Genomic DNA, 27,660 nt, shown 5'->3' on the forward strand with positions numbered 1-27,660 from the left:
ACAGGAACAAACATATAAATATAAAAATTACAAGGTAAGGATTACAATTTAAAAAACTATAATTGTATACATTAAGATAAAAAATGGCTTGTCCAGTAGATGGTCTGCTCGTGCGCAAGGTTTCCTTGCAAGAGAAGCATTCCTTTATTTTGCTTGCAAATTCCGCCATGTAAATAGCAAATCTGTCATTGTGCAAGCACAACTGGCTCTTTAAGGAAATGGACAGTGTTGGGGAGTACCTTACTATAAGTAACGACGCTACTAACTTAACTACATTTTTCTGTAGCTTGACGATAGTTAAGTTACTTTTAAAATAGTGTAGCTTTTCTGGTAGTTAAATACTTTTACAAGCAAGTAGCGGTTTAGCGTGCCCAAACGCTATTTGCTACATTCGATTGTGACGAACTTTTAAGCAATAAGCAGTGCCTCGCACTGAGCACATGCGTCGTCATCTTACCACTGAAGATCACAAACAAAATTTTTGCATTACTGCCATCTATTGTTCTGTGACGCATCTCGTGGCTTACGCACTGTACTCAGATCGCGTCTGATGATTATGTGAATGATGTGCCGAAGTAAACTCGACACACACACATCCATTCAGCATGGAGCAAGGCATGGCGACTACTTCGCGGCATAAACCGTTTTATTTACAGGACAAAGGTCTAAAAGGTATTAAAATACTTTAAAGTGAGACATTATTTTCACAATATACAGCAATAATCATGCAAACATTCTTAGAAAAAATGCCTCAATTACGACAAAAACAAGATATTCTAAACGTAAGAGAAGAAATATGTTATTGACAAGAGACATGGATGCTCTACATTTAAATAATGCTTTAAAAACGCGTTCCTGGAATTTACCCTAAACAACTCAATATCCGCGCATCCGAATCTAAACGGCGTCTGGTTTGACTTCAAACACATACAGTGAGTTATTTTGCCCTACATTTGTGCTTTTTGTTGTTTTAATGATTCACATTGTCTACATTTTGCAAGCTTGAGATACATTTGAGTTTAACTTTAACTTGTGTACTGTGTAGTTTACAAAATAAAACAACACTGAAATCATAACTGTAATGTATTACATTGTTTTCTTAAAATATTTTTTAATATACAATGACACTCTAAAATCAAAGTGGTTACAAAGTTCAACTTTTTTATAGTAACTTGTAGTGTAACTAACTACATATTCAAACGGATAGCTAAGCTGTAACTTAACTACTTTTATTGATGAGTAGCTTGTAGCTTATCTTACTACAGTTTCAAAGTAGATTCCCCACGAATGGAAATGGGAGATGAGACACTGATTGGTTTACTGCACATCACTCCCAAAACACACCCAGTACTTATTAAGGAAATAGGGACAACCCTTTCAGACCATACACCGGGCGCACCAACCATTTTTTAAGTTGCCGGTAAACTAGCAAAAGTGGATTCAGACAGGCCCTTAGGTCACTGGCACCTCGCGCTTTGCATGCACTTAAATCGTTAAAATAGGTTCCTTGACTTTATTGATGTAACTTACTAATCTTTGTTGCTCTAATAGATTGTTAGCCTCTTCTCTTTCCTTCCGGTACTGATCCTCAAGGTCTTGCAGTCTGTATTCAAACAGAGTTAATGCCTTTACAAAATAAGCATCACAAAAGTCACATCTTGATCTTATTTCTTTTACCTATGATCCATTTCCTGCTTCATATCGATGCCTTGTTTCTCAAAAAGTTCTCTCTGAGCAAAGGCCCAGTCTACAGGCTCCATTGGAGTGTCGCTACTGGGTGTCCTCCCACGCTCATGACGGGCCTGCTCTGGATGGTTAAAACGGAACACATGGCTCTTGCCCATAATAATTCGATTACCTAAAAAATCAATGGACTGTTTATAAGATCAAAATAACAGCATCATATGAGAGAAAAAACTACAGAATTTTAAAGAAACCTTTCTATAACGCTTGAAGCGAAACAGACCTGATCTGAGAACAGTGGGCTCTGTCACTTTCTTCCCATTGACATAAGTTTCTGCTCCCTCACAAGGCCCTAGAATGACTGTTGTAAACAACAGAAAAAAATCCAGCATGACTGTAGTCTATGACCAGTATGTGGAATGTTGTGTAGGGAAGAAGTGTTTTAAGACATTTTGGGTCATAGCACTTTTATATGGTTCCTGTAAACCTTTAATTTTCACGTAAGGACGCTGGTGCCCTTTTACTATAGCAAAATCACCCCTAAATATAATTTAAAATAGGCTAAACTGATGTTGTGGTTCAATATTCTCCAATCAACCTTTCATCTGTAATTGTATTCAAACCTTCTCCTATAGGTCCAGTGCTGCTGGTGAAAATGCAGTGTTCCTCCTTGATAAAGTGACCACTCAAAACAATATCCTGCCTGATGCTTGAATCCTCTCTCCCTACCCTAGTAGAAAAAAGCACATAAAAAAATCAGACTTAATTGATTCATTAATTATTTTTTTTAATTTATGAGTGGCTTATCCACACAAAATTACTATCTATTGTTTGTGTGTACAAAACTGCTGAATACCACAGGACTGATTCAGCACTAACCTGGTAACTCCATCTTTGATGTAATATAGGAGACATTCAGACATCAAAGGATCTTCATTTAAATTAACCAGGTGGGGTGTCTGCAATTTAGGCCAAAAAACATTTTAATCAATTTTAAATGAACAGGTACTAGATTTGCATTTTTCGAAGGGAACACAAATACTCACAAGGCAACAAAAGAATAATGCTAAAGACATGGACATTTACTAATTTTTATTTTTTTATTTACATAGATATAAGAATAGAATGTGACTCGCAATTCAGTGTGCAAATATTATGGTTGTAGTCAATGCTGTCAATTACATTTTCGTAAAGTTTTCAAATAAGAACAGACAGCACATCTAAGACTAAAGTTATCTACAAAAATATTTTATAGTCTCAGCTTTGATCTTGTGTCCTGAATCAATTGCAGACATTTAATACTTAGTTGTTTTGTAGGTAAGAACATACTTAACCAAGAATGTCAATACACAGCTGCCCTTCAAGAACTCTAACTTTTTTATGCAAGACCGTAAAGTGAGAAGAATATATTCAAAAGTAAAAGTAAAAGTTGGATATTCATGCAAAACCATGCAATCATAATTAAGACTCAAGACAGGAATTATATTAAAAGCACCATGTGGGCCATCATGATGCTTGACATTTAGAGACTTCTGAACAGTCATTCCACATACAGTATGTCAGTTTTTCATTACTGTTACTGTAAGGACTAAGACGAAAGGCAGCATATAAGCAAAAGATTCCGAAATTGAGACCATAAATGGTGTTTAAATGAGCTTTGATGTGAAAAGAACACACAGAGGTGCATTTAGAAGAGTTATCAGGATGCAACCACACAGTATACATGGCAACCAACCTCATTGGGAGAGAAGAGCCCAACAGTGTCTATAAAAACAGGCTGAGGTTTTCTCTGCAAGGGCTTCAGGGGTTGAAAAAAATCATAGCGGTAATTAGTACTTGATGTTTTAAGTTATTATATGTGGTTCCTCTGCACATTGTTTGAAGTGTATCAAACAAGTTTTGTATCATGCTTTTACCTTTTTTGGTGAACAAACTCCTACAGTTCCTCCGTCCGCACGCATGGCCACACCCATCTCAGCCAGCAGTGCTTCTCTGTAAAAAACAAGTTATCTTTCAGTCAACGCTATTTAGGTTCATATTAATCCCACAACATGATGTCATACTTTAGCTATTACTTAAAAAAAACAAAAAAACAAACCTGTCCATTCGAATGGCTTCTGTGCGGCGAAGCTTCTCTTCCCATGTTTCATTGAGCTCAGCAATTATTTTCTCTGTTTCCTATTTTGCATTACAAACAATAAGAAGGTTAAAATATCTACCATGTCTATGGTAATTTTGTAGATTTATTTATGTGGTGTGAATATATAGGCAATAAGAATATATTGTATGAGTTTGGAACCCGTCAAATACACTGCATGCATGCTCTGCACGTTTCGGCTCTTATGTGGCCTGCGGAGGTGATAACTGCCACTCTTATCCAGTGGTTGCAAACTGGTGAGTGGGACCCCAAGATAGAATTCTTGTTTGGAGTCTTAATTATAATTCCATGGTTTTGGATGAATATTCAACTTTTACTTTTGAATATATTCTTCTCTCTTTATAATCTTGAAGGGCAGTTATGTATTGAGGATATTACAAGGGGGGTACCACAGGGGTTAGGTGTTCTTCACAATATTATAAATTCAAGTGCCAGCGGACAATGTTCCTGTTAAAGTGACAAGAGGTCTCGTTTGTAAAACTTTTTTTTGCATGCACACAAAAGTTTTCAGATGAATATACCAGAACCTTCATATAATTACCTTTATAAATCCCTGACAGGGGATAGAGGATAAGTGTGTGCAGGACGTATCCACAAAGGCTGCCCCAACGTGCTGGAAACCCAACTGTCATGGTTCCACCTCTCCTTGTCAGGTATTTCTTGGTTTAGAGGTGGAATCATACAGAATCCTCTGTTTCATGTGGGGAGAGACATTTTTGACCCTTGCGGTCTTCCATACTCTCCTCAAGTCAAGTCATTGCCCTACCCTCCTGTTTCCTAGTTTGTGTTAATTACCTTCCCTATAAAGAGTCCTCATGTTTCTTTGTCTCGTTGCGCGTTCATTGTATGAAGTCCCTCGTCCGTGTAAGCGTTACCTTGACTGTGTTATGTATTAGATGTTGCTGCTTCTCTGTATTGTCAAGTAAGTGTAGTTTAGTGTTTTGTTTGTTTTTCTAGTTAAGTTAGTCAGTGTTCCTTTTGTAATTTATTATATATCTTGTCTTGTTTTTCCCCCCTCGTGGGTTTTGCTTTGCCTCTTAGTGTCTTGTTATTGTAATAATAAATCTGTTTACCCCGTACCATCTGTCTCGTCCTGTGTCTGCCTGCAATTGGGTTCTTGCCATGAGTTACCATGACACCAACACTTGGGGCAGACATCTTGTCCGTCCCCCTCCTCGATGAGTGTGTTTCACCCACGAGGACAGTGGAACATGCCACGCTGGAGAAATTAACTCTTTTTGAGAAAAAACTTGTGTCCTCTTCTTTTCCCTCACCTTTAACTTGGTTCTCATACATTGACCATGGAGAAACACATGTGGTAGCATGAGGATTACTTCTATAGTGAAAAGCTTTCCAAGGTTCTCCTTGAATTGAAGCAGTTTCTAGACAGTCTTTGAGGACTCTGTTAAATATCTCGTCTTCTCCATTCAAACAAGGATAGTAAACAGCAGATCTGTAATGACGTATGTTTCACTCCCTCAAAAACTCAGAAAACTCAGCGGAGATAAACTGAGGGCCGTTATCTGAGACCAACTCCTTTGGATTTCATAGTCGAGCAAACACAGCAGTCAAGAACTGCTTAATAGTAGATGTGTCAACCCTGGATGTAAAATCGACTTCGGGCCATTTGTTATCGCTTATTTACAGTATCATGGTGCAGCTTCAAATAGTCTTATAATGTCAATATAGACTTTGTCCCAGGCGGCAGAAGGAAATTCAAGAGGGTTCAGAGGAGCATCACGGGTAACGGCAGACTTTTCTTTTGGTTTGACTTTTCTTTTTGTTTGTAAGTATGACAGTTCCGTATAAAAACTTATGTCTTGCTGTCCATCTTGGGCCACCACTACAGGTAACTCAGGCTTTGCTTTGTACAGACTATAAGTTTTAGGTAAGGAATTCCAAGAGGTGGTGTGTTCCACTGATGATATATCCATCAATGATAGAAAGCTCATATAGGATAGTATGCTTGTAAGTCTGGGTCAACATCCTTTTTTCGGTTATGGCCAACACGTCTCTTGATTCGTACGCAGTTTAGAGAACACTGGGTAGTCATTGCATGCAGAGTGGAAATTTTGTTTGGAGATTTGAGCTGGAAGAAAATTAAATCATAGCAATAGACTCAATGTTTTTTGCAAAGTCCTGTTCAGTGTTTGCAAGAGGCAGTCTTGATAGGCAGTCTTGATTGGCAGTCAGCGACACTGTTTAATGGACCTGGTCTGTATTGAACATCGTAGTTAAACTGCATTAGGCATGTAGACCATCTGGCAACATGTAATGCTGCTCGACTATTTATTTAACTTGTCAAAAGAGTGGTAGGAGCTTGATAGTCAGTGTGCAGTGGGAATTTTCATCCACAATGCCATGTGCGCCATTTCTCAGCAGCCCAGACACATCACAGTGCTTCTTTCTTGAAAAAGTAGTATTTTTGTTCATCATCAGACAAGGAACGTGAAGCGACAGCAATAGTTTTTTACGTCCCGATGTCATGACACCACCAACACTCTAGTCAGAGACGTCACAGCTGAGTATTGTGTTATATTGGGGTTGAAAAGGGAAAGAGTGGGACAATCCACTATTGCCTGTTTAACTATTTCTTGCGCTGCAGTAGTCCAGCGGAATTCACACTGTTTACGAAGTAAGGTTTTAATTGGCTCCACCAGAGTAGCATAGGCAGGCACAAACTTACTATACAAGGCACTGAGACCCAGAAATGACGATAGTGTAGCTGCATCAGTTGGAGTGGGTGCATCTGTAATTGCAGAAGTATGGCCATCATCTGGGAGTTATCAAGTTTAACTTGCACTTGTCTGCATTCAGTTTCAACCCACTTCATTAATCCTGGACAGAAGAGCTTTGAGGTTTGTATTGTGACTAGCTTCGGACGAACCATGAACAATTGTATCATCCAAATAACACTGAACACCATCAATATCCTTCAAGATTATGATCATCATTTGGTAAAGAGCAGATGGTCCTGAAAACAGTCCATACAGTACTATACAGAAATGGTATAGGCCTTCATTAGTGATAAAAGTCCTCTGCTCTCCTCATGTAACTGTACTTGAGGTCAAGAGAATAGAACTTCACTGATCCATGTAACTCAGACAGTTTATCCACGATCAGTGATACGGTTTGACAATCTTGCACAACAGCCCTGTTAGGTTCCCATAAATCGACACACATAGTAATGGTGTTGATCTTTCTTTCTGGTCAGAATCAGAATAAGTGTGCACACACACAAGAAATGTGTTCTTGTTACACAAGCTCTTAAACACGCAGAATACACATAACACAATAAATTAAAAAGAATATAAAATAAATATAAGACTAAAAGGAAAACAACAAAAGTATATACAAAGGTGAAGTTTACTTAATTGCAAGTTTGCCTAGTAAGTACTGCATATTACAATTGTGCATTGTACATTTTTATAACCATAAACAAAAATGTATTTACATGAAGTGGAAGTGTAAAGATATTTTACTGATATATATTGCACTTAACAACTAGGAGGATATGGTAGATGTTCTTGTATCTAGATGTTCTAGTGCGCAGTGATCTGTATCGTTTAAGTTCATACAGATTGTGTACAGGTGGGAGGGGTCTTTGATGATGTTATCTGCCCATGTCTTCACCCTGGAGTTGTACACGTCCAGGGGCACAACAATAAACATTCGTTGCAGTCTACTTGTGTCTGATTTGGGGGCTGAACCAAACCATACTGTAATGAATGTCCAAAGGACTGATTCAATAACAGCTGTGTAGAATTGTTCCATCAGCTCCTGTGGTTGATCGAACTCCCTCAGTTGGTCAAGGAAGTATATCCTTTGCTGAGCTTTTTTGGCAATGTGGGCAATGTGAGATAGTAGTGCCCAGGAACCTGAATGACCCCATAACTATCACAGTGCTATTGAGAATGGTGAGGGGAGGGAGTGATAGAGGGTTCCTCCTAAAGTCCACTCATCTCCACAGTTTTTAGTGTATTAAGTTCCAGGTTGTTCTGATTCCACCAGACAGCCAGCTGTTCTGTCCTGGATCAGGCCAATGGTCGTGGTGTCATTTGCAAACTTCAAAAGTTTGACAGAGGGTTTGTGTGAAATGCAGTCGTTGGTGTACAGGGAGAAGATCAGTGGAGAAAGAACACAGCCCGAGGGTGCTGGCTGTGAAATTCCCCATCCTCACAAGCTGTTGGCTGTTCGCGAGGAAGTTAGTTATCCGCTGACAGATGGATATGGGTACAGAGAGCTGAGTGAATTTTGTCTGAAGGATGTTTGGTAGGATTCTATTAAAGGCTGAGATGAAGTCCACAAACAGGATCCTGGCATATGTCCCAGGTCTTTTAAGGTATTGCATGATAAAAGGCAGCTCCATGTTGACTGCATAGTCCACTGACCTGTTTGCCTGATAAACAAACTGTATAGGGTCTAGCAAGGATCTAGTGATGTCCTTTAGGTGGGCTAGCATCAGAGTCTCAAACGAATTTATGACCACAGATGTCAGGACAACAAGTCTGTAGTCGTTTAGCCTGATTATTTTAGGCATAGGGATAATGGTTGAACATTTGAGGCAGGAGGAGACTATGCACTGCTCCAGTGATCTATTAAATATATTTGTGGCATTAAGGCATGCAGGTGAGACACAATCTGGGCCTCTTTCTTTCCTGATAGAGTATACATTTTATAAAACTGTGTTCAGATATCAATGGGAAACTGTGTGTAATGCTTATTACACTCATCGAACAAAAATATGTAATAAATTAAAAGTTAAGAAAACAAAATACTTAGCTGGCTCTTAATGGTGGCACAAGATGTCAGAACACTGGCTTAACCTAAAACCTTGTGTGTGTTTTAACACAACCCTGTGTTTATATGACAGTTCACACACAATAAGACATGAAAAGGGTCTTTTGTACTCATGTGCTATGTGACAGCTGGTGTCTTTACGAGTGCACGCTCATGTCAGAACGTGCTACACACTATCAGCATATCGGCATAATTTTTCATTTCGGGCCGATATTTAATTCATAAGCCAATATCGGTTGTTAATATATGTGAGCTGATAATATCATGCATCCCTAATCTTAAATGCAGGTTCAGGTGCAGTGTCGTGGGGAAGGGGGAATGGGGTCTTGATGGTTGTGACTGGAAAGGTCAGATTGGGTGTGAGGTGTAAAATGGGGCTTTTCAAACCAGTGTAGTGACTGGATCAGTGTGAGAAAAGCCATTCGACCTCTCACTCCCTTTTGTCTTGGTTTCAAGATAACATCTTCAAAGACCATAGCAAACCTGGGTCCATGGGGTCTGGTTTTACATTTTGAACTATCACCGAGAAGTGTGAAAACCATTTGGTTTCTCTGTAGGATATTTACGACTCCTTAGCTTCAAAGCATTGGTGATAGGTCTCTGTCTCATCTCTTACTCAACATCTGAGGCTAACCAGAGAAACTTCTCTGACAATAGGAACTTGTGTGCTTAAACTGTCCTTTCATATATATGTAACTAAATGTGTGGTTATATGTTGGCGCTCATGCCATCTTAAATAGTCTGTAACTCGTAGATATACAAGTTTAATTCAGGCGTGGTTTGTATTCATACACCCGAAATAATCATAACTTGATACACTTCAAACCTGTCCATTTTTGATATCCAAATGTTTCTCTTCACAATTCCTCATTGTTGATACATATTGTGTGACCATAGAACACATAACCATCATTATGTTATCATTTGGACTGGTATCTTGTAAAGTTACTTACAGGTCATAAGATGGAAATTTGCTGTTGAGTGAACAAAGAATCTCTTCCCCCACTCAACTTTGATTGGCCGACTCAAACTCTGAGAGCATGCCCTTCATGAAGTTAAATGTCGACCAGGACACAGTCTCACTCCTCTCTTTTGCCCTCTTCCTGAATCAGTTGCATCGTTGGACCTTTCCTCTCACCTCCCCCTATCGGGGAGGAGGTGAGGTATTTCTTCCCTAACTGGAGAAGGAACAATGGACTCTGCTGCCACGCACACCTCGACGAGCCATTCGGCCGGTCATGAGGGCTGAGGCCCGCGACTTTCAACAAGGACGCAACATCCAGCAGGACCGCAACTTTCAGCAGGACCGATTCTGAAATCATCTGAACATTTCCATCACTCCAAGCGCATACGAGTACATCCAGCACAGAGCTTTGCAAGTATTCCGTTTCTATAAAATAGCTGCGTTACGTCTGTGCCTCTTTGTTAAAGATGATTTTAATGATGTTCAGAAATCATTGCAATGCCCTTTCTCTCTCTCTCTCTCTCTCTCACTCTCTCTGCGCTTCCTAGCGTGTTTGTGTTTCATGTATTTGTTTGTCGTCATTATGTTTACCATGTAGAATTGAGTTGAATAAAAACCCATAAAGGCATTTGTGATGGGTTCTCTTTGTTCACGCTCACAAACTTGGTCACTTAAACTGTGTTTCGATCTATGCTACCTCTGCTCTTAATTCTGTTTGGTAAAGTCACGTTACTTAAAGTCATTAGATAACATTAGTGTATAAAATCATTGATGTATTTGCTGGACGAATACATATGGGATTTGTATCACTATATTGCTAATCAGAATTGTAAAATATGTATGTGTAATGACGACCATTATACATATTTGCCTTTGAGCTAAACTTATTCCTTGACTGAAAATGACGTCTTAAATAACTCATTTCATGGAGGTGATCTTGATAGATCTGGTGGAGAATCTTATTTGGTGAGTTAAACTCATCCTTATTTTAACATGCAGCTAAAATCGCTACACCAGCATTAAAACCCATTCAGGTCTTCCACCAGTTGTTGACACACCACAGAGTTGGGGGATGGCATCTTGTAACTGGTGATGGTTTTCAGGCCTTTCCACATAGAAGCAGGGTCGTTGGTAGAGTTTTATCTCCTCTTTCAATGTTTACTTGGCCTGATTTTTCAAGGTTTATCTCCACTAAAAGATCCTTAATCTCATTGATGTCCGGTGATTTGTCACGTCCAGTTAGAGGAGATCCTGATTTGACTGTGTCAAACTCACCAGCTACAGTCGTAGCAGGTCACGTTCAGTTTAAGGTAACCACACACATGTACGTTTTTCTTTGAGTAAGTCAGAAGCTGCACTTTTTGATGAACACAGGACCCATGAGCTGAAGTACTCTTTGGATACGTGTAGCGGTAGAATCGATGCACGATGTAACTATAGTAAAAGTACCAACTACAGCTACTTTATCTGTATGGCAGTCATTCACACAGTCATTCACACAGACTACAGTCACTTCAGGTAAGCATACATTAACTAACCATGATACAATCTTACACTTTCGAGAATTTTCCACATGTTCTACATTTGGAGTCTTTAGCAGGGCAGGATTTATCATGCAATTTCTTTTTCCATGATCTGATCGCGGAAAATGTCATGCTCAATATCACCAAAAGCACATGTTCTCGAAGTGCTGCAACATATAGTGATCAGTGGACTCACCTCAGGCTTGAGTGTGTTGTCTGAAGCGGTATCTCTCTAAAACCACATTTACTTGATGAAAAAATATTTTGTGAATTACGAGTATCAGCGGAGGAAGCAGTGTTTTGTAGATTTATTGCCATTCTGTTGCTAAACAGTGTATCAGCAGAGCTCTCATTCTCTCAGAAGAAAACTCCTCTCCACTAATAGCAAGCAAGTGGTTCTTAAACAACTTTTCCCATGCATCAATGGAAAGTTTTGGTTCACCTTGGCATTCCAGGAATGCTGGAGGGAGGTGTAGAGAGCCGAGCCATCCTAACATTCTCGTTTCCACTTGTTATGTTATAGTAAGCAGGCACAATAAAGCAAAGAAGACACGAGATGCAGCTAGCGATTTCTTCTCCTTTTACTCACTCCTTATGTAGTTCTTACCAGTTAACATACGAACAGGGCGACCCAGTGGACATGAACATTAAACTATGAAATGTAAAAAGAACACAAACGACGTCTGCATATAATTTCCATATGAATATTTCCATTCACGTGACGGTACAAAACGTGGAAGATAAAAGCCGATGAACCGCTCCACCACAGGATCCCCAGTGTCCAAAATAATACCAAATGCTCTCGCTATAAATGTTTTAAATACATTTTTCCTTATTTAAGTTCCTTTTTTAAGTTCTTTAGCAAGATGTCACACAATTTAAAGTTTTTATACATATGTTTTAGTAACAAGTTTACGTATGCATGGTCCTGTAGGGGACTGTGTGATGGTGAGACAACTCTGATAACATTTTTAGATTAAATTTCATTAAAGATTTGAGTTGGATTTTACAAGAATTTATGAAACGCTTCCGCACTTAGGGCCCAGGTCACCACTCCTCTAGCGAAGGGCACGGGGATACTCAACTATCTTGATGACTGGCTTACCTTGGCTCACTCGCATTATCTGATGTGCATGCACAGGGAAGTCATGCTTCAGCACTCGGGTCAGCCAGGAAAAGAGCAGGCTCTCCCCAGCACAGAGCATCTCTTACCAGATCTCTCGGGCAGATCTTGAGGCACTTCGGCATCATAACAGTTGCCTCTCTGCACGGGTGAGCAATGGGCATGCAGTGTCGGGGCGTTAAATACTTTAGATTTAATACTTTCTTATGGTATAAATGTGGACGATGATAAAATCGTTCAGCAGAGTGAAGACATTTCGGATCATTATCTGATATTATGTTTGCTTCAATGGCCTACGGCTGCAAATCAAAATCCTTGTTACAAATATGGTAGAACGATAACTTCAACTACCAAAGATGCGTTTCTCGATAATCTGCCTGAATTGTATAAAAAATCTAGCATGAGTAAAAACGTTGACGATTTTGACACTACTATTGAAAATTTTAACACTACTTTCTCGGAAATATTAGACACAGTTGCTCCTCTGCGTTTAAAGAAATCTAAAAATAGCAGCCCAACACCGTGGTATAATGAACACAGTCGGACTCTAAAAAAAGCGTTCCGGAAAATGGAGCGCAACTTTAAGAAAACTAATTAAGAGGTATTTCGTATAGCATGGAAGGATAGTACTCGAAATTACAGGAATGCAATAAAAACGTCTAGATCCGCCTACTTTTCAACACTAATAGAGGAAAACCATCACAACCCTAGGTTTTTATTTAACACCGTGGCTAAATTAACAAAAAATAAGTCGTCATCGACGTCAGATTCTGATTATCAGCATGACACTGATGAATTTATGAACTACTACACGAGTAAAATCCAAGATAAAAGAGAAAAAATTAAAACAATGCAACCTGTAGTGAAATCCGCTGAACAAACTAACTACAGCACCCCTAAGGAGAAATTGCAATTATTTTCTACAGTAGATCACGATGAACTGTCTAAAATCATAAGATCATCTAAATCAACAACATGCATGCTAGACCCTATACCTACAAAACTACTGAAAGAAATGCTCCCAGAAATTATAGATCCTCTTCTCAGTATTATTAATTCATCTCTGACATTTAAGCATTTAAGGTGGCTGTTATAAGGCCTCTTTTAAAAAAAAAAAAAACTCGACCCTAAAGAACTAGGGAATTACAGGCCTATATCGAATTTACCTTTTATATCTAAAGTTCTGGAAAAATTAGTTTCAACTCAATTATGCTCCTTCCTCCAAAGGAATGACATCAATGATGAATTCCAGTCTGGATTTCGAGCATGTCACAGTACAGAGACTGCATTGATCAGAGTTACAAATGATCTGCTTTTAGCGTCTGACCGTGGCTGTATTTCGTTATTGGTGCTGCTAGACCTCAGTGCTGCATTTGACACCATTGACCATAGCATACTTCTACATAGACTCGAAAATTACGTCGGCATTAACGGAATAGCATTGAAATGGTTTAAGTCTTATTAATCCGACCGTTTTCAATTTGTAGCAATAAACAATGAGGTGTCCCGCAAAACACAAGTCCAGTACGGTCTACCACAGGGCTCAGTCTTGGGGCCTCTGCTCTTCGCTTTATACATGCTACCTCTAGGAGTTATAATAAAGCGACACGGAATTAGCTTTCACTGTTATGCTGATGATACTCAACTTTATATTTCCGCGAAGCCTAATGAAACTCAGCAGTTTCATCGAATAAAGGATTGCATAGCTGACTTAAAAATGTGGATGAGTAACAATTTTTTACTACTAAACTCGGACAAAACAGAAGTGCTACTTACTGGACCGAAAACTGCAATGCGTAACAACCAAGAATACTGCTTAACGATTGATGGATGCTCCATAAAATCCTCGTCATCAGCTAAGAATCTTGGTGTTGTATTCGATAGTACTCTGTCATTTGAAAGCCATGTCGCCAACAACTGTAAAATTGCATTTTTCCATTTTAAGAATATATCTAAATTACGTCATATGCTGTCACTGTCAGATGCAGAGAAATTAATTCATGCATTCATGACATCAAGACTAGATTACTGTAATGCAGTTCTAGGTGGTTGCCCTGCGGGCCTATTACAAAAACTGCAACTGGTTCAAAACGCGGCAGCTCGAGTTCTTAAACGTACAAAAAAGTATGAGCATATAACCCCGGTTCTGTCAACCTTGCACTGGTTACCTATAAAGTATCGCATTAACTTCAAGATCATGCTTATTACCTATAAAGCCCTACATGGTCTAGCGCCGCAGTATTTGAATGAACTTCTATTGTATTACAGACCTCCACGTACATTACGCTCTCAGGCGTCCTGTCAGTTGGTAATACCTAGAATTTCAAAATCGAGTGCAGGTGGTAGATCCTTTTCTTATCTAGCGCCTAAACTTTGGAATATTTTTCCCTGCACGGTCCGGGAGGCAGACACACTCTGTCAGTTTAAATCTAGACTAAAGACTCATCTTTTTAATCTTGCATACACTATACATCCATAATATTAATCCTCAGAGGATTTAGGCTGCATTATTTAGATCAACCGGAACCAGGAACACATCCAACAACAAATGATGTACTTGTTGCATCAAAGAGTGCAGAACAGTACTCTACTCTCAGCCAGTCTTGTCTCTTTGTTCCAAGGTTACCGCAGGATGCAGTTCATGCCCAGACCTGATGGCAAAGCTGAGAATGGGAAGCGGTGACCTGAAAAGAGGGGCTGCTTTCGAATTCATACTTGTATTCAATGTGTCTCATGTACAGCTGCTTTGTAACAATGAAAATGGTAAAAAACGCTATATAAATAAAGTTGAGTTGAGTTGGAAGGATCCCCTCGGAGTTGGCAAGTCAATTGCCTAGATTTGCTGGCTGTCCTTGGCACTGAGGAGGATTCACAACTTGCCCGTCGCTTCCTCCTCTGGAGTCAGCAGGTGATGAAGTCCCTGCAAGCCACCTTCTTCCCGTGCAACCTGAACCAGACAGCTGCTGCGAATTCTCATCAGGGGACGGTACGCAGAGAGTGGCGACTCCATCCATGCAGTACGGCTCATATGGGGGCGGTTCGGCCATGCGCAGGTGGACCTGTTGCTTCTCTGGACTCCACCCATTGTCCACTTTTGTACTCCTTGTATAAGGGTTCCCTCAACATGGATGCCTTAGCCTATAGCTGGCCGGGGGACAAGCAGAAGTATCCCTTCCCCCCAGTGAGCCTCCTTGCTCAGGACCTGTGCAAGGTCAGAGAAGAGGGCCATCAAGTGCTGTGAGTTGCAGCTTACTGGCCCAACCAGACTTGGTTCTCAGACCTGGTGGCTCTGATGACAATCCCCCCTGGCCGATTCCCCAGACGGATGGATAGGACAAAGATAATCTAAGCGGCTTGCCGCCAGCGGTCGTTGAGACTGTCCTGCAGGCTAGAGCCCCGTCACTAGGCTCTTCTCAACCTGGTGTTCTTCCTGAGGTGAATACCCACGGAGATGGGTCATCAGGATCATCAGGATCTTGTGGAGGGTAAGTCTCTGGAGCAACACGACCTGGTCATCAGGTTCCTCAGGGGTGCGAGTAGGATGAATCCACCTCGACCGCGTTCCTTACCCTCTTGGGACCTTAATATTGTCCTACAGAGCCTTTGTGTTGCCCCTTTGAAACCCCTGAGAGATGCCAGTCTTCCTCATTTAACAATGAAGATTGCGCATATAGTGGCGCTTGCCTCCATCAAGAGGATAGTGGACCTCCAGGCATTCTCAGTGTCCCACGAGTGCCTAGAGTTGGGGCCGGCTGATTCTAACGTGATCCTGAGACCTCCGCTAGGCTACGTGCCCAAGGATCCCACCACTCTCTTTCGGGACAAGGTGGTGAGCCTGCAGGTGCTTTGCCGTGCTGTGTCCAGTAAATTGGCATTTTTAATTCCTCTCTGAGATGATCAAAATAAAAGTCCCTGTGCAGAATTCCATTTGTATTTCACGTCACATATCATTAACATGACACCAGAAATGGACGACAATAGGATCATCTTGAACAAAACTATGGTTATATTGTGTTAAAATGTTATTTCAACTATAACAATCATGTTTTTTTGTTTTAAGCTTATTAAATCCATGGTTATTTTTTTATGGAGAAAAAAGCATGACTCATAGATATAAACACAACAATAAACCAGACAAACAACCATATAGCCAGCGTTCCCATGGTATAACCTCAAATATATTGAAAAAAATAAGAACAACAACATTGGACAGGCAAATCACATAGTCTCACGAATTTAGCCATTTCGCATTTGACACACTCCTGGTGTATATTGGCACTGCGTTGAGGACAAAACAAAACCTTATCAGAGATGCATGTGGTGTAAACAAGGGATAAGGTACAGTACTTGGAATTAGGGGGAAATAGTATGAAAAACAAATTGCGCATATTTTTGGTTTATGGTTGTCTCCAATCCTTTCCAAGGTGGTGGTCAGCTTCTACACTTGGCTGACCAGGGGACGGTTGAATAAACTGCTTAGACTAGTCTTAGTTAGTCATCAAATGTTTTTCTTCAAGACTGGTCATAAGATTTTCAAATCAGTTACATAAAAAGGTAGATGGTTTATTGAAACATATAAAAATGATTAGACATAACTAATTGCTAGTCTCTGAGAATAGTTGTTTAAACACAGTATTAACCTATCTGTAATGTTTACCTGGCCCAGGTTGAAAGACCAAAACACACACTGATGAGGAATATTACTTTTTTGCCCTATGTCTATGTAAAAATGCCAAGTGCATCACAATGTCATGGAGGCTGTACAAATTAAAGGGGTTTTGAATGATGGGGCTGCACTAACTTTATCAGACCCAGTAACTAAGCTCACAGCTTTTCGTTACTTATTTTTCAAGCAAAGACAATACTCAATCAAAAGCGAGAGACCTTTAATTAGTTTTTAAAGAATCAGATATAGATCATGTTATTGGACGATAAGAAGAAAAGTAAAATTCTAAAAAAATAAAACTTGACCCCTTTAATCTGGAGCAACAAGATTATTATGTCAGTTTGCAGATGGGTATTACACAGCACCTTGAGTCTCTCAATGGCTTCCTCGCTGCCTGGGATGAACATGATGCGGTCATGCAGGCTGCTGATGGAGCCTGCCCCACTGGACAGGGCGGAGAGAGAAGGAGAGGGGCTCATCCCCGTCATAGCATTGTTCACTGTGGAGAGATAATCTCTTTCATTGATAGCCTGCCCACTATTGTTATTTTTCTTGTAATCGGATAATTCTGTCAGGGAAGGGGGGGGGGGTGGTGCAGGGGGAGGGGAAAGTAGGGGGCAGGGGGTGACAGACATAGATTTAGAGAAACAGCGTAAAGCAGACAGAAAAGGAAGACAAGAAAAAAGATTAGAAAAAATTTAGCTTCAAATTACAGAAATTCTAAGAACCTCACATAATTTCACATCTGAGGAGAAACGCCTAAAATACAATGAGAGAATAAACAGTAACAGCCCAGTAATGGGGGGAAATTAAAATAAAGTACAGTGGTGTAAAGTAACGAATTACAAATACTCAAATTACTATAAAGGAGTAGTTTTTTCAGGAAACGTAATTTTTTGAGTAGGTCAAAAACATTGTACTTCTACTTTTACTTGACTAGATTTTTAGTTCAGTATCCGTACTTTTACTGCGCTATTTTTCCTCACAATTGTCGTTGTTACTTTATATGTTTAATATTCATGTGATTGGCTAAGGGGAATAATCAGTCCCGTCACATGACTGTCCACTTAAATCTCGCATAGAAATCTTGCGTCACACAGATTTCAAGACATATGCTGCAAATTTAGATTAATCATGGAGGAGGACGAATGGTGCGGCAGGCCCGGCGCATATCAAACGGCGGTTTTGTGTGTTTAAAGTCACTGCGGGAAAGTGATACAAAATGTTTGTCTTTAACATATTTGACATGGAAAGCACGTTCAAATTAAATTAAATCAAAGCAAATCTTACTTAGTATTTTTGTCTTGTTTCCAGTCCAAATATAAAAAAGTCTTAAATCAAGATACATTTACAAAACAAGTAAAATGGCATAAGAAATTATGTCATGTTTTCTGAAAAAAACACCTCAAAATTAAATGATTTTTGCTTAAAACAAGCTTACCTACATTATCTGCCAATGGGGAAGAAAAATAATTGTGTTTCCGTTTTAATTAAGATTTAGGTTGTTTTAAGCAAAAACATTTTTAGGTGTTTCTTCAGAAAACAAGACATAATTTCTTATGCCATTTCACTTGTCTAGTAATTGTATCTTGAATTAAGAATATTTAGATATTTGAACTGGAAACAAGACAAAAATAATAAGTAAGAAAAGCATTTTTTGCAGCGATCATGTTTGCTTATTCACACACACTGTGAATGTGGTACAACAACAGCTTACCTGCTGTGTCTTTCACAGTGAGAGTCTCTCGCATGATACAACTGGGTCCTGGCTCTGTTTCTGACACTAAATACAATTTTAAACATTTATTTCTGTTACCACAAATATCATTAATTATCTCAGGGCATTTTTCAGGGCTCTTCATTACTAGTTCATCTGAATGACAATCCTACTTGCCCATTCTGGTGTATTGGGCTCATGACTGGAGCTTGGTAATGTTACTGGGCCTGGCTCTTCATCACTGTTATCAGCAAACAGGACTAGAGGCGGCTGCTGCTGAAGAGCTACAAGAAAAAGTTTGATACATGAACGGTGGTTTGCAGACAACTTTGTTTTGCACGTCCGCTAGCATCTTGCAGTGCTCCTATTCCTAACTACCTTAACGTTAGCTTATTCTGGCCTTTTCAGCCCCGCCTTTGCGCTTTCTGTTATCCATTTTTTTTCTGACGTTTTTTTATTTTGAGCAACTTGCAGTGCCGCTGTCGGGGGCGGGGCCAGGGAGTCAAAAGATAATCACGTCATCATTAACCTGCAAGCTGCACTCTGAGTGGGGCTGCGAAAAAAGAAATTAAATAAAAAAGAGTGGGGCTCATGTTTAGCATTTCGCACACGTGATTGAACAAAGTTGGAAGTGCATAAATGGTTTAACTGGAAAACTGAGCTCATAATAGACAGACTGACAGAACAACAAATTGAATGGTTATTTTGTCTGAAATGGATGCTTTATCAGTAGGCCTAAGGTAAATGTGTGTTTTGTCAAAAGAAGCTATTTTCTATATAAATCTCCAAATTTGATTATTAAAATGTTTTCTTAATTCATTAAATACCATCGCCTAAAAGTATCGAGTAACTAGTACTCTGGGTAAATTTTTAGAAGAGTAATTGTTACTTTTACAAAAAAATACTTTTTTGAATCCAGTACTTTCACTTGTAATCGAGTACAATTTCAGCAATTTAACAGTACTCGTACTTAAGTTCAAATTTCCAGTACTCCTTCTACCACTGATAAAATAGTATCTGTAGCGCAGGCACACAGTAGCATAGAGACACCAGCCATTTCAAGTACCCAGTACACTGCAGGTTTTAGAATGCAAATGTTACCAGCAACCTGAAAAATCAGAAAAATGTAACGCTAAGCGATGTTAATTCGAGAATGTTTTTATTGTTAGAGTGCAAAAAGTAAAATAAAATAAATAAACAAAGCTGTCCCTTCAAGCAAATTAATACCTAGGGTTGGGATAGTTACTTAAAAAATGTATTCTGGTACAGTTACAAATTGCTTGGTTAAAAATGTAATTAGTAACTTCATACAAGTATCACAATATAAAAGTAATGTAGTCTGATTGCTTTTGGATTACTTTAGGGTCACATACGTAAATAAAACATAAAAGTAAAAATATTTAAGTCTTTAAAAATCAGAACATCAGATTAAATGGAAATACAGTTAAAAATGTATTAGAAAGGGGTGCAAGATCCACATGGAGTCATTATTTTTGATTATTGACTTTGATATTGTTATCATGATTATTTTTATATGTCAATTAATTCAATACATTATAAATGTCATATTTTTTAATAGGCTATGTAGATAAACAAGAGGAGAAGCATTTAGGAATGTTTTTTTTACTGTTTTACACGTTTTAAAATGTGGAAGTGTACAGTGTTTTTGTGCTATACAACCATTTTCAATATACAATATCATGTTTTCTAATAATTACTTTAGTTTTAAAACAACTGTCTGATAATAATCAAATTTGGGGGATAATCTGATAAATCAATTTTCATGTAACTAAAGGATTACAGTTACCAAATTTGTGTATACTTATTACTGTAATCCTGTTACATGTAATTAGATAATCCCAAACATGGTCAATACCAGTGTTAATTAAGTATTTTAAATTAAGTATCCAGCAGTGGCCAAGCACTGACTATGTAATCAAAATCAACCATTATTTTTCAAGTAACACTGCAGTGCTTACTATAAATTATATGATCTATTTGAATTCACATGCCCTCATAATCTTTCGTCAAAATCATCAAACTGCTGTCTAAACAACATCTCTCCTCAGCATGACATACATTCCCAGTGGCCAGGCCTCCAACAATCCAATCAATTCCCAAATATCTAAATTAAGCTTCATTTTCCATTTTTTTCTCAATCTGGAAGCCTGGTTACACAGATATATATCATATAGAAAAAAACAACATTACAATTTGACCACCCAGAGTAAATTCACTAATTTGTTGGATTGACACACAGATAATACTTTGGATGCTTCTGAGGAATAACTTTTCAATCTTATCAGCATTTTAAGTCTGGAAACATTTTGTGATCAGTACAAGTATTTTTGTAATCAGTACATATTTTTGGATGGAGAGATTTGTTTGTCATAAATCAAAAGTCTGCCCAAGTCAAGCAATGGCCCATCTGGAATCAGTTATCAAAAGGCAGCCCAGAGCATATAAAGCTTCAGAAAACATAAGCTGTCATTCAAACACACATCTGTCTAAAGATCAGTTATCATTACAAAAGCAGGTTGGCATTACTGCCTTTAATTTTTGGTCACAGATTCTTGAGACATGAATCAAAACAGGCAACAGATGTAAGAAGTAAATACAGCTAAAATCAGATTACATATCATAGATAAAAGCACTAGAAACACAAGCAAATGACTTAAATCTTTTGAACTCTAGGCAGCACAGGCATAAAATTACATTTGCATGTATGCATTTGGCCAACGCTTTTAGTGATTTACAATGCATTGTACTATACATTTGTTTCTTTATTCATAATACAGTAATTTATATGGACAAATATACCACTATTGTATAGTTAAAAATTAAAAACACAGAATATAAACAAATTTTGGTAAACGAAATGATATGGTTTTAATTTAACCATCCGTATGTAAGATTAATGTGTTTTGTCAGTTACCTGTCTGTCCATGATGTACGCACTTGCATATTGTTTTTAAAGATGACATCAGCCGATTTCTACTCTTGCTCCTACTGTTTGGCCTTTGTTTTTTTTAAACCTCTTTTTAAATTTTAAACCTCTCCAGCACCAGTTCTATGTCCAAAAAAATTACCTTACAGCCTTAATACTAATAATAATTACGGCTTGCCTTTGTTTTAAAGCAGTCACAGAGAGTAGGCCTATAATCAAATTTAGGCTGCTTAAGCGGAGAGTAGTTAAAACGCTTAAAGAAAACTTCAAGAGTCTGATCAAGACGGTATGAAACACATTGACACTTCGAGGATCATCGTATCAGGGTCCTACCTACCGCTTCCTACCTACCGACAAGGGAATGAACAGTTATATCTCTTGACCACTAGGGGGGTATAACTGGCCTATAACTTTACAGGTCCCATCAGTACTTGAACATGATGAACCATGCCAAGTTTCGTAGCAATTCACCATTGCGTTTAAAAAATCCGAAATAATTTTATATCTCTGGACCACCAGGAGGTACTGTGCCGAAATTGTGTATGTTACTGCGATGACATGTACCAAGTTTTCGTGTAAATACATGATAGTTTTTGGAAGACATTTTGCCGTGCTCGCTGTCGAATTCAAAAGACTCGCTACATGAGAACCGATTAGACAATCGAAAAAAATCTTTTAATAACTTTGTTAGCAATGAGTTCATTTACATGTACCCTCGAAATGTGATTATAATAGGATTTTGGCAATTTTGCGATTACACATTGACTTTCAAATTAAATCTAAATAATGCGATCAAGCTCATAATTGCAGAAAGCATTTTTGAAATAAGATATGTAGGTACACTGGTTTTTATCGCAATAAGGAGGCAGGTAAACACCTTAATTGCACCTAAATTCTCTAACGGACCTTAAGCTCAAACACAGACCTACTGTATATGAGATCATATGAGATCATCATTTGTGGTGTGTATTATACCGATTATCAGACTTACAAAACTTTCTTGTAAACGGGAGCAAAGAGGTGTTCTCATGTCATGAAAACATGTTACTGCAATTAATAAAATTGAAAAAGCCAATGAAATTGGCGAAAGGAATTTGCATGCCGGACTCCCCCCCGGATATCCGGGTATAAAAGGAGACGGCTTGGTGCATTCATTCACCTTTTACTCTTCGGAGACTTTGCATCGAATGACATATACTGTTAAAAATTGCTGGATTCTTATGACATGGTGCAGTGACAGAGACTTCCCCTCAGCGTTTCGGCTGGTTTCAGAGGTGTTTTCAAAAAGAGCAAATTTCTCCAGCGTCGCGTGTCCCGCTGTTCTGGTTGGTGCAACACTCTCACACTGTTAAATCTGCAATCTTACTCGCTTATCAGATAGTTCCTGAAGCATATAGGCAGCGTTTTCGGCACTGTCAAAAGTCGGAAAGAGAAACGTTCATGGAGCTAGTGAGAGAAAAAGAGAGCTTATTTGATCTTTGGTGTACTTCAGAGAATGTCGATACTTTTGAGAAAATGCGCGAGTTCTCCATGAGGAATTTAAGAATTGCCTTCCTCCCTCTGTTGCTACATATGTTTGTGAACAGAAAGCAACGGTGGTTCATCATGCTGGAGTCCTTGCTGATGAGTATGTATTAACTCACTGATTACTACCATAGGATCACAATCAAAGTAGGATGACGGTTTTGGGTTCTTCTATTGAAACAAAGTCTGAACAGTCAGGTAGAAAATGGTTTTCTCGAACTGGAAATTCACAGCAGAATTGTTTTTATTGTGAACGACCTGGTCATCCTATTGGTGATTGCTTAATCCTCAGACAAGAGACAGCCGGTTTTACTACGTCTGTGACTAAAATAATATCTAGTTCTACAAGCACTGTGCTTCCCTGTAGCTCAGTGGTAAGAGCATTGCGTTAACAACTCAAGGTTGTGGGTTCGATCCCAGGGGATTGCAAATACCTATGTATAAATGTGTAGGATAATTCAATGTAAGTCGATTTGGATAAAAGCGTCTGAGAAATGCATAAATGTAAATGTACCACGATAATTATTTTAAACCCTTTATTAGCAGCGGTTTTGTATCTGTCGCTGGTCAGAACCTTGTTCCTGTGAAAATCCTTCGTGATACAGGCACGGCACATTCTTTTCTTCTCGAAGGAGTGCTATCACTATGTAAGCTTTCTGCGACAGGCAGTAGTGTACAATTTCCTGAAATCTTTGTTATTTGCCGAACCAGACCAACATCATTATGCATGATATTGCTGTTGGGTCTGCGTCACCCATCAAGCAGCATCCGTATAGAGTTAACCCTTTTAAACGCGATCTGCTAAAGAGAGAAGCTAAAGAGAGAACTACATGTTGATGAATGGCATCGCTTGGCCTAGCTCAAGTACCTGGAGCTCTCCATGTATTCTAATTGGAAAGTCTGACTTCAGTTACAGATTTTGAAAAGATTTTCGAAAGGTTAACGCCGTCACGAAACCTGATAATTTCCCTTTACCCGTGTGGATGACTGTGTAGACAGCGTTGATCTGCCAATTTCGTCAGCAATTTGACTTGTTAAAAGGATATTGGCAGGTCCCCCTTACTCTTTGCGCTAAAGAGATTTTAGCCTTTGTAACGCAAGACTCGTTTCCTACAGTACGAGGTTATGGCATTCGGTATGCGGAAGCTGGAATAACAGTCAACTTGTTCGGTAAGGCTACCGTGGCCTACCTTGGAAAGGCGGTAGGTAGAGGTCAGGTACGCCCTGTTGAAGCAAAAGTTACCGCAACTTTTGTGGTGGACTTCCCTGCTCCAAAGGATCGGTGTCAACTACTACATTTTCTAGGTATGGCAGGCTACTATAGAAATTTGCCGAAATTTCTCTGCGGTTGTAGCCCCACTCACATACCTCCTCAGTCCTAAACGGGAATTTGTGTGGTCTGATGAATGTCAGCGAGTTTTCGAAAATGTAAAGGTCTTCTAATTGACGCCCCGAATTGTCTGATCCAGATTTTAAAAACCCGTGGCGACTCGCTGTAGATGCCAGCAATTGTGGAATGGGTGATGTCCTCTTTCAATGTCGTGAGGACGATATGGAACTTACCCGTCTGCCATTTTTCTTGCAAGTTTAAACAACCACAGCGCTCTTATGCTGAGAAAGAGACGCTGGCCTTGGTGCAAGCAGTACAACATTTTGAAGTTTACTTGGGAGCCTCACCTTCCCCAATTATAGTATACAGCGACCACGACCCAGTACAGTTTTTGAATCACATGAAAACTCTCAACTCAACTTTATTTATATAGCGCTTTTTACAATTTTCATTGTTACAAAGCAGCTGTACATGAGACACATTGACTACAAGTAAAACAACTAAAGTCATACACCTGTAAAAACAAGAAAAAGGTGAAAACACAATAGACAGACATAGAAATGCTCCACATACACAATATGCATGCATACTTACACACATTGACATAGACGCACACACGCAAACACACTCGCACACACGCACAGTGAAAGCACAAATTTGAGATAAATGAGAGAGAACCACAGGTCAAATATTAAACGGACTATAAATTCTTATATGCAATATTAATTATTAACTAACTAATAATTAATTAATAAGCAAGATCTTAAAGTTAATGAGATGCTTTATAGGTAACCAGTGCAAGGTTGACAGAAACGGGGTTATATGTTCATACATTTTTGTATGTGTAAGAACTCGACCTGCCGCGTTTTGAACCAGTTGGAGTTTTTGTAATAAGCCTGCAGGGCAACCACCTAAAAGTGCATTACAGTAATCTAGTCTTGATGTCATGAATGCATTAATTAATTTCTCTGCATCTGACAGTGACAGCATATGACATAGTTTAGATATATTCTTAAGATGGAATAATACAATTTTACAGGTGTTGGCAACATGGCTCTCAAATGAGTGCTATCGAATACAACGCCAAGATTCTTAGCTGACGACGAGGATTTTATGGAGCATCCGTCAAAAGTTAAGCAGTATTCTTGGTCGTTACATATGGCGGTCAATTGTTTCGCTTATAGTCATAATGTCTCATGTACAGCTGCTTTGTAACAATGACAATTTTAAAAAGCCCTGTATAAATAAAATTGAGTTGAGCAGAAGTGAACACCGGATCTCTAACATGGCTTTAAACTGAGGCATATCCAAAAGTTGAGGCATTTTCGGAGTGGAGTTCGAGTACTACAAACTAGCTATCGGGATGATTGAGTCACTTCGGTGATTAATGGGCAATTAATGTCGGCATACCTGCACCCACAATATTATATTGAGCGATTAACAAAGAATCCAAAAGCCATTCTTGTTGCTTTGGGAGACTACTTTAAACGTGCTAAAAATGTGATCTACGAAAGATATGTGTTCAGTTGTTGCAAGCATGAAGTAGAAAAGACATTAGGCAACTTTCTTATGAAGCTGCGAGAGCGAGCATAACGTACAAGGTACCTATACAAGAAACTTAAAGATGAAATGATTGCCGAAAGACTTGTCCTGGGCATTGCCAATGACAACACCGGGTGGCACCTGTTGTGTATTAAGTGTAATGTGTTGTTGTGTATTAAGTGTAAGGTGTGTGGCTTCATCATGTGTCGTATAAGAGAAGCTCAGGAAGTAAAAAGAGTGAAACAGAGTGAGTAAAACATGCTGTCTCTTGTCTGATTAAATTCGGGGTCTATATCAAGTTCAAGCAAAGATATGAAAGTTGCAACTAGGTAAGTTATATGGTTATACTCAAGTTAAATCTTATCTTGATTTAGTTTACACGCTGAAGATGGATTCAACCATATCAGGACCAACATTCTACTGCTACAGTGAACCTGCAACTATGGGACACCGCTGGAAGAATTGGCTGTCAACAACAAGATCATTGTTACTTCATCACACAGGCACATATGTGCAAGATATCTTCTCATTGCAGGAATCCAGGGAACCGCTACAGATTATTGCAGATAATTATTCTCTAAACACATACTTTATACCCAGAGTAAACACCACATTGGTGAGACGGTCCTTCTACCAAACTACACAAAACTGGGAAAATACCAAAAAGGAATCACAAAACACGAAGGAGATAAGAGAGAGAGATAGTACTACAGATATGGGCAAATGGATCATTCGGCAAAAGGCCAAACATGTAGAAAGTGCAAAGGTGCCAATCATATTGCCAAAATGTGCAAAACCAAAAGTGTGACCAACCAGTAAGCTAAATATATCGGTTGAGAAACTGATGGAACTTGTGATAACCAGTCTGCTTTCAGGGTGAAAGACTGTTACTCAACCAGATGAGTTAGACATTGATTGACTCGGGGCCCACCAGCAATGTCATAGATGAAGCTACATGGGAGATGCTGAACAGCAAAATAATTGTATGCCACTCATACAAATGAGATAAACCTATATGCCTATGTGTATAAAAAACCTGCCCATAAAAGGAGCTTTCCCATGTAAATTAAAATGTGAAAATTGAGGAAAATGGAGAATTGAATTGAGGAAAATGGAGAACCCAGGCTGAATTTACCGTAATCAAAGGACAAAGAGAACTACCATTGGGCAAAGAGACTGCTACTAAATTAGGGGCACCAGAGATCAGGGTCAACATAGCTTCAATCAGTGATGTGGCAAGTCGAATTAGGGAGCAGCATCCAGTTCTGTTCAGGGAAGTTGGAAAGGTTAACACCAAACAGATCAGCCTACATATTCATGAAACTGTGACACCAGTAGCCCCACCAATATGCCAAATTTTATTTCACCTGAGAGAAACAGTGGAATATATGATCCAACAGCCCCTGGGGCTCGACATCATCAAACCTGTCGCTGGTGCCACCCCATAGGTAAACCCAGTGGTGATCGTTCCTAATCCTTACACGGACATTAGACTATGGCTGGTTATGATGCAGGCAAATAAAGCAATAATCCAAGGCAAATACCCGATTCCAACTATCGACAAGCTCCTTCAAAGCATTGATGGCTCCTGCATTTTCTTGATCCAAGAACAAAACAGAGATAACGTCCCCATATGTTATGTCAGTCACAGCTTAACTGAATGTGAACAAAGATACTCGCAAA

At 39.1% G+C, this 27,660-nt stretch overlaps 1 protein-coding gene across 1 annotated transcript in view; it reads right to left on the minus strand.

The window, feature by feature from the left end:
* kif1aa (kinesin family member 1Aa) overlaps positions 1-27,660 on the minus strand; it is a 211,055-nt gene that overhangs the window by 109,829 nt on the left and 73,566 nt on the right. The window contains exons 13-20 of the mRNA XM_056751227.1: positions 17,283-17,391; positions 3,782-3,861; positions 3,600-3,675; positions 2,563-2,642; positions 2,307-2,413; positions 1,967-2,044; positions 1,678-1,858; positions 1,531-1,603 (exon numbers count right to left, since the gene is read on the minus strand). Coding sequence (XP_056607205.1) covers positions 1,531-1,603; positions 1,678-1,858; positions 1,967-2,044; positions 2,307-2,413; positions 2,563-2,642; positions 3,600-3,675; positions 3,782-3,861; positions 17,283-17,391 — 784 coding nt within the window. The remainder of the gene's footprint in view (positions 1-1,530; positions 1,604-1,677; positions 1,859-1,966; positions 2,045-2,306; positions 2,414-2,562; positions 2,643-3,599; positions 3,676-3,781; positions 3,862-17,282; positions 17,392-27,660) is intronic.

The sequence above is a fragment of the Triplophysa dalaica genome, chromosome 6 (assembly GCF_015846415.1).
Source record: "Triplophysa dalaica isolate WHDGS20190420 chromosome 6, ASM1584641v1, whole genome shotgun sequence".
Classification (NCBI taxonomy): domain Eukaryota; kingdom Metazoa; phylum Chordata; class Actinopteri; order Cypriniformes; family Nemacheilidae; genus Triplophysa; species Triplophysa dalaica.